General features: G+C 42.9%; 1 protein-coding gene across 3 annotated transcripts in view; it reads right to left on the reverse strand.

The window, feature by feature from the left end:
* The window catches only part of helz (helicase with zinc finger), a 174593-nt gene that overhangs the window by 25006 nt on the left and 137539 nt on the right, over positions 1–12048 (reverse strand). For all 3 annotated transcript variants that reach the window (XM_055653763.1, XM_055653760.1, XM_055653762.1), the window contains 2 exons: positions 10539–10767; positions 7877–8402 (listed from right to left, as the gene is read on the reverse strand). In XM_055653763.1, coding sequence (XP_055509738.1) covers positions 7877–8402; positions 10539–10767 — 755 coding nt within the window. The remainder of the gene's footprint in view (positions 1–7876; positions 8403–10538; positions 10768–12048) is intronic.

Here is a 12048-nt window from a genome sequence, read left to right on the forward strand (position 1 = left end):
AACAGTGTCTATTTTCAAAGGCACAAATCATGTTTGAGGCAAAGGTAAATGGACACTTGATTAGCAAGATGACCACATCAAAGATGTCCACCACATCAATGAGAACACAGAGCTCATATTACAATCAGATCAATCATTGTCTTAGTAAATGGCCAACAGGCTTCAGAATGTGAGTGCCACTTGTGCTCTTAATTTGTAATTTTCTCGGGCAACAAATAACACTGAACTGCCAATAATTGTTGTGGGCTAGAGCCAAAGGTCCAAGTTGGATCAGAATGCTTGCGGCAAGGGTGTTTGCTCGGAGTACCACATCCGGGGTGATGGGAGGAGAAATGCTAACAGATTAGTTCTTCTTACCTCCAAAGTTAGCTACTTAGCTCTCACAGTGTATGGCCAAGATGAAAAGCCTACGTCATTAGGCAGTGAAGGAGAGGATTAGCAAGCATAAAGGACATGATGATTGATTGGGAGCCAGGGAGAACCTGGTGGTGTACATTAAAGTGTAGGAAATTGACAAAACCCAAAAGAACAATGCGAATCCAGGTTGTTGTAAAACTTCCAAAGTGCAGTAGACACAATGGCTGTGATGTGGAAGACAGTGGATGTCGATGACCCAAATGCTAATTTGTTGGAAACCTGACCTCTGGAAAATAGGAACCATGACATTGAATTACATTTTCATCCTAAACAAACTTCCAATTGATAATATGCGTGAGAAGGAACTGCAGATGCTGGTTTTAACCAAAGAAAGACACAAAAAGCTGGAATAACTCAGCAGGACAGGCAGAATCTCTGGAGAGAAGGAATGGGTGACTTTTCGGGTCGAGACACTTCTTCAGACTGGTTAGGGATAAGGAAAACGTGAGATATAGACGGTGATGTGGAGAGATAAAGAATAATGAATGAAAGATATGCAAAAAAATTAACGATGGTAAAGAAACAGGCCATTGTAAGCTGTTTGTAGGGAGACAATGAGAAGATATTGCGACTTGCGTGGGGGAGGGATAGAGAGAGAGGGAATTCCGGGCCTATCTGAAGTGAGAGAAATCAATATTCATACCACTAAGGTGGCCAAGCGAAACATAAGACGCTGTTCCTCCAATTTCCGTTTAGCCTCACTGATAATGGAGGAGACTGAGGACAGAAAGGTCAGTGTAGGAATGGGAAGGAGAATTAAAGTATTCAGCAACCTGGAGATCAAGTTGGTTCATGCAGGCTGAGCGAAGGTGTTCCGCAAAACAATTGCCCAGTCTGCGTTTGGTCCCGCCGATATATAAGAGTTCACATCTTTAACAACGGATACAGAGGTTGGAGGAGGTGCAAGTGAATCTCTGCCTAACCTGAAAGGACTGTCGAGGTCCCTGGACATAGCCGAGGGAGGAGGTATAGCAACAGGTGTTGCATCTTCTGCGGTTGCAGGGGAAGGTATCTGGGGAGGAAGTGGTTTGGGTGGGAAGGGGTGGTTTGGGTGGGAAGGGGCGAGTTAACCAGGTATAATTGATAATTCTGGATTGTGTTTCAAGTAATTTGGTTAAGCAGACAGTGAAAGTGAGGAGCAATTGAAGAAACGTTGAAGCTCATTGGGAACAAAATATTGTGACATGCAGTCAGGTTTAATGAAGCACATCAAAGTAATCCAGGCAAAAGAAGACAAAGAAATGCTGAGCATTGTTAAGAACCTTCCATACAATGTAACACAGGATAGTCACAAAGACATCTTCAAAGATGCTATCAGTAGTCGGCTTCCCATCTCTCATCAGGTTCAGGAAATTGAAGTGTTGCACAGTGCCCTCCACAATGTTTGGGACAGACCCATCATTTACTTATTTGCCTCTGTACTCCACAATTTGAGATTTGCAACAAAATAAATCACATGTGGTTAAAGTGCACATTGTCACATTTTATTAAAGGGTATTTTTGTACATATCGGTTTCACCATTTAGAAATTACAGCTGTGTTTATACATAGTCCCCCCATTTCAGGGCACCATAATGTTTGGGACACATGGCTTCACAGGCGTTTGTAATTGCTCAGGTGTGTTTAATTGCCTCCTTAATGCAGGTATAAGAGAGCACTCAGCATCTAGTCTTTCCTCCAGTATTTCCATCACCTTTGGAAACTTTTATTGCTGTTTATCAACATGAGGACCAAAGTTGTGCCAATGAAAGCCAAAGAGGGCATTATGAGACAAGAATTAGAGTTAGAAACCTCAGCCAAACCTTATGCTGACCAAAATCAACTGTTTGGAACATTGTTAAGAAGAAAGGGAGCACTGATAACAAATGATTTACAAATTGCAAAGGGACTGGCAGGACAAGGAAGGCCTCCACAGCTGAATGACCAAAGAATTCTCTCTATAATAAAGAAACCTCCCCAAACACCTGTCCGACAGATCAGAAACACTCTTCAGGAGTCGGGTGTGGGTTTGTCAATGACCACTGTCCGCAGAAGACTTCATGAACAGAAATACAGAGGCTACACTGCAAGATGCAAACCACTGGTTAGCTGCAAAAATAGGATGGCCAGGTTCCAGTTTGCCAAGAAATACTTAAATGAGCAACCACAGTTCTGGATAAAGGTCTTGTGGACAGATGAGATGAAGATTAACTTATATCAGAATGATTTCAAGAGCAAAGTATGGAGGAGAGAAGGAGCTGCCCAAGATCCAAAGCATACCACCTCATCCGTGAAACACAGTGATATGGCCTGGGCATGTATGGCTGCTGAAGGTACCGATTCACTTATCTTCATTGATGATGCAACTGCTGATGGTAGTAGCATAATGAATTCTGAAGTGTATAGACAAATCCTATCTATTTTGTGCTACACTTCATTCTACAGCAAGACAATGAATCCAAACATACTGCTAAAGCAACAAAGGAGTTTTTCAAAGCTAGAAAATTGTAAATTCTTGAGTGGCCAAGTCACCCGATCTGAACCCAATTGAGCATGCCTTATATATGCTGAAGAGAAAACTGAAGGGGACTAGTCCCCAAAACAAGCATAAGCTAAAAATGGCTGCAATACAGGCCTGGCAGAGCATCACCAGAGAAGACACCCAGCAACTGGTGATGTCCACGAATCACAGACTTCAAGCAATTATTGCATGCAAAGGAAATGCAACAAAATACTAAACATGACTACTTTCATTTACATGACATTGCTGTGTCCCAAACATTATGGTGCCCTGAAATGGGGGGACAATGTATAAACACTGCTGTAATTTCTACATGGTGAAACCAAAATGTATATAAAATGGCCTTTGTTAAAATCCGACAATGTGCACTTTAACCACATGTGATTTTTTTCTATTACAAATCAAATATTGTGGAGTACAGAGGCAAAATAATAAATGATGGGTCTTTGTCCCAAACATTATGGAGGGCACTGTACATATTGAATTTAAAAGCAAAGCTGCAGAAATTGCACTGATACAGGGGTTGAACATGTCTGTCTGTCTGTCATGTTCTCGCTGACCTCGCTGACAGCCCGAGGCAAAACGCAGGTTAAAATGGCATGGGTCACACACCTGCACATTAAAAATTCTTGCACATTGTGCCAGTTTGTTCCTGAAAGGGCATCATGGGCAAAACGCTGAGGATGCCAAACAAAAGTAACTGCAATTGTCACTTTTTAATCTTTTGTGGTTATTAAGGAGACCATGTAATGTTACAACTCCTAAACTGACAGGAAAGTTTTGTGGGTTAGAATTCCTTGGGTGAGAACAAAGAGCCGATGAAGCACCAAACGAGAGTCAAAACAATGGACAAAATGCAGTCATTCCTGTATTACGGAAATTCGTCCATACGGGATTTACAATTCACTAAGGACTTGAAGGGTGCAAGGAGGAGCCTAAAATGTAACGAATCTTGCATACTGACTCAGTGCACCCTACTGTCTTACACTTAATACGATTGTACCCAATGCATTGTAGGATTGTTATTGAACTGCATAAAAAAATAAAATGTCACTGTATTTGGGTACATGTGACAATAAAATACCATTGACCCATTAAAAGCACTTGTATATAGAATAAAAATGTTGTGAGTGGGGCCATGTGTAACTGTATTATGTATAAACAAACAAAGTATCATCTCTTTAAAAAAAGTGATCAACAGAATTTATCCCTTTAACAATTGATGCGTCTTGTCCTTTAACTGGTTAACCAGTTTTGTTAAATTCAAACAGTACAGGGCAGAATCTGCAGATATTAAAAGACTATATTCTCTTGGGTAGATGAACAAGCAACATCATGCGAACTAGATGCCACAAATAGCAGAGAGTTCAAAAGTGCAATTCTCTGCACCTGAATTCTTCTTCCCACCAAACCTTCATTTTGATTCAAAAATTAAGCAGCATTCCGAGGATGCCAAACATCTGGCTTCTCTGCAAATCCCCGAGCACGACAACGAAACATGAGCCCTGGTACAACTCTTCCAACATTCAGGCTGAAACATGTGTTAGATCGTTGCATTAGAGACCGCTGCGTTGCCAGATCCCTCAAGTGTCACTTTCACTTGTTGGTTGCGTTGCTCATTTTCCCGACCAAAATGTAACACTTCACATTCTTCAATTCTCAGCTACCATTTGTCCACCAATTCCATCAGCTTGTCTACATCACCTCGAAGTCTGAAGGAGGATCCCAGCCCAAAGAGTTGTTTGTCAACCTGACCCATAAGATTCCATGAGCACTTCAAGTTTATTCCAGCATCTGCATTCTTGTGTCTCTCCTTGAAGGTTTACTACCTTCCTCACAGTTCAAGACACTTGTTTTCTGTACATTTGAAAACTACCTTAGTGATAATCGGCATCCATGTTAATGAAACCCCTGATACAAAGGGTGTAGTTTAGATTGGAGATACAAGATATAACAGGCCCTTTGGTCCACTTGGTCTACAGTGACTTTCAATGCAAGCCTATAGACACCATATCAATTCTCTCAGTGACTTTATCAAAAATTCTTATTTAAAAACAATCTGTTTATAACGAATTCCATGCCAAGCTTTCCCAAATAAATCCATGCTTCTCCGGGCATCTGTAAATTCTGTCCTTAATTATTGTTTCTAGGACTTGTCCTGCAGCCAGGGTACTCGAACCAGCCTGTAACTGCTGGTTTTGACCCATGCCCGTTTTTGTATAAGGGTGTAAACATTCTGTCCTCTGGCAATATCCCTGTACATAAAGATGTATGAACAAGTCCTTTAATCGTTCTGTGTTTGTGGGTCATCAAAAATATTTCACTTAGTTACTGCATGGTGAGAGTTATTTGTTCAGAATAAATAACTGAATTATGTTGGATTTGAGATGTATTCTCTACAAATTAGTTCAACATGCTTAGCCTCATCGGGATGGCAGGAAAATGCAAGGCACTTCACAAAAACTAAACACACAAAAAAGAGACAGAGAGAGCGTGAGAGAGAGTGACAGCGAGAGAGAGAGAGCGAGAGAGAGAGGTAGATATGTAAAGAGGTTCAGGGATAGAATTCCATCATGGAAACACCCTAGAATCAAATGGACAACCTTACTTTTTGGTTAAGATAAGCTGTTGGAATATAGCCATACAGCACCGAAACTGACCCTTCAGCCCAACTTGTCCATGCCGAACAAGATACCCCATTTAAGCTAGAACCACCCGTTTGCATTTATCCGATATACCTTTAAGGAGATGTCCTCATTCTTCAGGGAACGGGGGTTCCTCTCTTCTACTATAGATGAGGCTCTCACCAGGGTCCCTTCTATACCCTGACTCTGCTCTCATTCCCCATCCCCCCCACTCGTAACAAGGGCAGAGTCCCCCCTGTCCTCGCCTTCCACCCTACCAGCCGTCACATACAACAAATAATCCTCCGACATTTTCGCCACCTCCAACGTAATCCCACCACTTGCCACATCTTCCCATCTCCCCCCCCGTCTGCTTTCCGCAAAGACTGCTCCCTCCATAACTCCCTGGTCTATTCGTCCCTTCCCACCCATACCACCCCCTCTCTGGGCACTTTCCCTTGCAACCGCAAGAAATGCTACACTTGTCGCTTTACCTCCCCCCTTGACTCCATTCAAGGGCCCAAGTGGTCTTTCCAGGTGAGGCAGAGGTTCACCTGCACCTCTTCCAACCTCATCTATTGCATCCGCTGCTCTAGATGTCAGTTGCTCTACATTGGTGAGACCAAGCGTAGGCTTGGCAATCGCTTCGCCGAACACCTCCGCTCGGTTCACAATAACCAACCTGATCTCCCGGTGGCTCAGCAAATCAACTCCCCCTCCCATTCCGAATCTGACCTTTCTGTCCTGGGCCTCCTCCATGAGTGAGGACCACCGTAAATTGGGGGGGCAGCATCTCATATTTCGCTTGGGCATTTTACACCCCAGCGGTATGAACATTGACTTCTCTAATTTCAGGTCGTCCTTACTTTCTGCTCCCCTTCTCAGCTCTCCCTCAGCCCACTGGCTCCTCCTCTTCCTTTCTTATTTCCCCCCCCCCCCCCCCCCCCCCCCCACACCCTCACACCAGTCAGAAGAAGGGTTTCGACCCGAAACATTGCCTATTTCCTTCACTCCATAGATGCTGCCTCACCCGCTGAGTTTCTCCAGCATTTTTGTCTACCTACCTTTAAACCTTTTGTACCTCCATGTACTGTCCAAGTGTCTTTTAAATGTTGTTATAGTATCTGCTTCAACTACCTTCTCTGGCAGCTCATTCCATATACCCTCCATACGGAGCATTTTTAAAGGATGATCACAGAGATGATAAAACAGTGTCTCTTAACTCCAGTGACTTCAAAGAGAATTAGCACTTTACACTGAAGCTGGCAAGATGACCACTTCTAAATGCTTCAGGCATTCAAAACAAAACCAAAGTACACTTAAAAAAAAAATTTGAAATTCAGCTTTACTTTATTTTCAGAGTATGATAGAAGATGCTTCATGTGGCAGGTACTCCTATGCCTTTTGTTCTCCTTTAAACTGCATTTCTCCTGCAGTATATGTGCAGGCAACCCAGTCTTCAAACACTCTCACACAATCTCAATTGGGTATTGAAGAAAGAAAGCTATTGTTATATATTTTTAACATTTGAAGGAAATGGTGATTGCTTCAGACGCAGAAGCTGCTGTTGCGGGTGGGTGAATAGTCCTGTTACAATAGCCAAAGTAGAGTCTGAAAAGTCAATCATGAGATGCCAGAATATATTTTTATCTCCAGGTTTGATAAGGAATGTACATAATTGCTTGTAAGTGCTCAATTACCACTGAAGTTCAACTGCTGTCAATTCAAATACAAGGTGACCCGTGTTATCTTCTATAGATACAAAGCTGGAGATGAATTAGTTTTTAGTTTTAGTGATGGAAACAGGTCCTAATGCTGTCCAGGTCACCATGGAAACGGGTCCTAATGCTGCACCGACCTACTATCACCCATTCTATTCTACACAAGGGACAATATTACAGCAGCTAATTCATCTACAGACCTGCATAGTGGGAGGAAACCGGAACACCCACAGAAAACTGATAGGGTCACAGGAAGAACGTACAAACTCCACACTGACAACACCTGTAGTTACGATCGAACTCGGGTCTCTGTCGCTATGAGGCAGCAACTCTACCGCTGCGCCACTGTGCCGCAATGCAATGCCAAATATATTCCATTCTATCGCACAAGTGATATTTTCTAACAATCAACCCAAATGCACAAAGTTATTCAAGGCTGGCACCAGTCTTTGCGACTGGTTTGTGAAAACCACCCCGAGATAATGCAATCAACATTCACAATCGTTGAGAGGGATTAGCCATTAAGATGCTCCTCTGCCAACCTCCCAACTGTAATCAACCCAAAAAAAAGTTTGCAGAATTAAATCAGATGTTAATGACAAAAGGATTCTCACCTTTTCTATGCTGTGAAGTGAAGAAACAGATACTGTTCGTGCAGAAGCTGGGTGAAATGAGTCCTCTCTATTGTTCTGTTGTTGTTGCTGTTGTTGTTGTTGTTGTTGTAGAGACATTATTGGATGTGGCTCTGCTCGATGAGGCAACTGTGAAACCCCATACGGCATGTTTTGCCCCATCAGGTGGTTCTGTTGCACACAAGGAAGCGTCCATGAGCCCTCGGGGTGCAGGTACTTGGAAGAAGGTGGTGGCGTGTGTCCTGACGGTACAGGGTAAGCAGGATTATACATCGGTTGCTGAGGAAGCTGCTGAAAGCCAGAATTGTTGATGGTTTCAAGGGAAGGATTACTGTCATTCAAATTGGAAAACTGGTTATTGTGATTTACAGGTGCAGGGAGATGTCCGGGTGGGTTTCTGCTCTGAATCTGTCTGTATTGCAATAATCGGGACTGCAGGGGCATCTCATTAAGTTCTTTATTTTCATTCTGATCCGAAGCTGGCATCTCTCTTAACAAACCTGGGAATCTGGAGGAAAAGGGCACAAATCAGCATGTAGGCGTCAATATTATTTCCTAGCATCATCATCATCATTATCATTGAAAACATCAGCGGGCACGGTGCCTTACAGTACGACAGTGACCGCAATTTCTACTGAGTGTGGATGGCCATTGGCTCGCTAGCCCATCCGCCCTTTGGCAGGTCTTGTTTTTGGTTCTGCTGGGGGTTCACAGCCCCCTCCTCACCTGGCAAACCAGGTGGGGGAAACGGTTTAGACGCCGACTATCCGGCCATGGAGCAGGTAGCACGGGATTACATGGTACCCATGGCGGGGGGAACCCCCCCCCCCCCCCCGACCTGAATTACTAGCAACCACATAAGATTCTGGGTTAAAATGATTCCATCTGTAAAAATATAACACTATTATGTGTCAATTATCGATTTAATTTCATATAGCCTTTGATTACCATCCATGAACAAAGACTTTCAGCAGGGTTGTAATACAGTAATCAAGAACTGGAATCCCAATCTAATTTAATCTCCCAGGGTAGGGGTGTGAAGGCAAAATGTAGTATCCAGATAGCCTGATGAAGGTCAGCTGCGCATGGAATCTGGACCTTGCTGAACTAGATACAAAGTGCTGGGGTAACTCAGCAGGGTATGTTGCATCCCTCGAGAACATGGACGGGTGATATTTTGGGTCAGTCTGAAGAAGGAATCAGTTTCCAACCTCACTCCAGATCGTGTTGGATTCCTGAAATGGGTTATAGGGAGAAGGCAAGAGAATGGAGTTGAGAGGGAAAGATAGGTCAGCCATGATTGAATGCCAAGCGTTGATGGGCCAAATAGCCCAATTCTGCTCCTATGACATGAACTTATGAAATGAGATGAGAATGAATGCTTGACATTTGAATGAGAAGGACTTCAAGCAGCCCTTGTAAAGCCTGACTATCAGAGTCACAAGAAAAGTCTCCATTACTGGAGTTGGACCTTCTACAAAGAAGGATGGTTGGGATTGCTGGTGGCTAGTCACTTCAAGACAATGTTATGATTGTTCCGTTTTACGTTTTGCTATCCTTCACAGATAATCAGTGTAAGACCATACGAGGTTTCACTCTGGAAATGTTCTTCAACGCTAACTACCTCAGCGCTAATGTTAAAATATCCAGAAGATTGGCACCAACAACAAATGCACTTTGGGGTAACGCAGTGGCAGAAATCCTGCCTCATGATGCCCGAGACCTGTGTTTGATCCTGACCTCGGGTGCTGTCAATGTAGAGTTTGCATGTTCTCTTTGTGACTGCATGGGATTCCTCCGGTTTCCTCCCACATCTCAAAGACATGTGGGTTTGTGGGTTAATTGGCATCTGTAAATATGGCCCCTAATTTGTAGATAGTGGGTGAGAAAGTGGGATAACACACAGCTATTGACGGGTGGTTGACATGGACTCGGTGGGCTGAAGAGCCTGTTTCCATGCGGTATCTCTAAACTAAGCTCATCAAAAAAAGCTCATCAGTGCCTCTACTTCCTGAGAAGATTACGGAGAGTCGGTTTGTCAAGGAAGACTCTAACTTCTACAGGTGCACAGTAGAGAGCATGCTGACCGGTTGCATCGTGGCTTGGTTCGACAATTTGAGCGCCCTGGAGAGGAAAAGACTACGAAAAGTAGTAAACACTGCCCAGTCCATCATCGGCTCCGACCTTCCTTCCATCGAGGGGAATTATCGCAGTCGCTGCCTCAAAAAGGCTGGCAGTTTCATCAAAGACCCACACCATCCTGGCCACACACTCATCTCCCTGCTACCTTCAGGTAGAAGGTACAGGAACCTGAAGACTGCAACAGCCAGGTTCAGGAATAGCTACTCCCCCACAGCCATCAGGCTATTAAACCTGGCTCGGACAAAACTCTGATTATTAATAACCACTCTCTGCTATTTGCACTTTATCAGTTTATTTATTCATGTGTGTATATATTTATATCATGGTATATGGACACATTTATCTGTTTTGTAGTAAATGCCTACTATTTTCTGTGTGCTTAAGCAAAGCAAGAATTTCATTGTCCTATACAGGGACACATGACAATAAACTCACTTGAACACTTGAACTTGAACTAAGCTAAACATTTAAATGATATGGCATAAAGTAATTACAACTTTACCTTTGATATGTTGGCCCATTTTCATCTTCTGCATTATTGCCATGCTTCCACTGGCCCTTGAGAGCATGTTGTGAATACCTGACTTGTTGCTGGGAGGGGTGAGCAAGCTGCTGTAGTTGTTGAGGGTATAATGGATTCCCTGTATTGACGTAATCCTGATGCTCGTTCCACTGATGAATTCTTGAATGCTGCCTCATGAGGTCTTCGGCTGTGCTGGTATGCAATGAATCTACAAGCCAAATCAAGGATGGGAACAAACTGAGATTACACTGACAACTAGACCTGACCAAGAGTGATCAACAAAACTAAAAGTTTAGATAGTCAATCAGGTAAGTGGAGAGCAGTCCTGAAACACAAAGCACAGCACTAAACATCCCAACAACTCTATTGCCAGATTTTAACTCAACTCTCAATGTCAGCTGGGAAACTCTCCTTCCAATTCTGATTAAATGGACAAACATATTTATGTGACATTTTAAATGTCCTCAGCACATCTCAAGAAACTGTTATTTTCACTTACTGTGTTCAGAACTAATAACTAGCAATAGTGGCGCACACTCATTTTGCTCATCGGCTCAAAACATTGGGGAAACTCCCTGCTTCTCCCCAAGTCGCGTGAGATCTTTAAAGAATCATGCAGATCCTTGGATTCTAGTGTTTCATCTAATAAGCATCGCTCCAGCAATGTAACAGCGCAGTACTGAATTGTCAACTTAAATTATGTGCTCAAACTGTGAAATTGGTTTCAAACACCACAGCGGTATGAACATTGACATCTCTAACTTCAGATAGCCCTTGCTTTCTCTCTCCATCCCCTTCCCAGTTCTCCCACTAGTCTTACTGTCTCTGACTACATTCTATCTGTGTCCCGCCCCCGCCATCAGTCTGAAGAAGGGTCTCGACCCGAGACGTCACCCATTCCTTCTCTCCAGAGATGCTGCCTAACCCGCTGAGTTACTCCAGCATTTTGTGTCTACCTTCAATTATTAATACATGGTTGGATGCTTTAAATGACCAATTTTACAACTTATCTTTAAAAGATGGAGAAAATACTTTTCTTTAAGCCGCACTACCAATTAGCAGACTCCAGTTACTTAAAGACACAAGCATAACATGCAAGTTTATATATTTTAGATGATGAGAGATTTTGGGCACATCAGAGTAAATCTTCCTCTTGCACATAAATGTAATATTGTTTGTTTTCAAACATCAAAGGCAAGACCTTGCTTCTGAACCAAATACAGAAAAATACCAGAAACATTTAGATCAGGCAGTACCTGAATTTAGAGAATCAGTTCACATTTCAGGCTAGTGACCTCTTTAGAATTGAAAATGTTTGAGATGAAAATAAAATAAAGATACACTGAAAGGGAAATGGGAAAGAAAGGGCAAAGGAAAAAACCTTGATTAGTAATTGTGTCAAAGATTACAGGCAAAAGGCAGGAGAATGAGGCTGAGAGGGAAAGATACATCAACCATGATTGAATGGCAGAGTAGACTTGACTGGCCA

Source organism: Leucoraja erinacea, chromosome 23 (genome assembly GCF_028641065.1).
Source record: "Leucoraja erinacea ecotype New England chromosome 23, Leri_hhj_1, whole genome shotgun sequence".
Lineage (NCBI taxonomy): Eukaryota > Metazoa > Chordata > Chondrichthyes > Rajiformes > Rajidae > Leucoraja > Leucoraja erinaceus.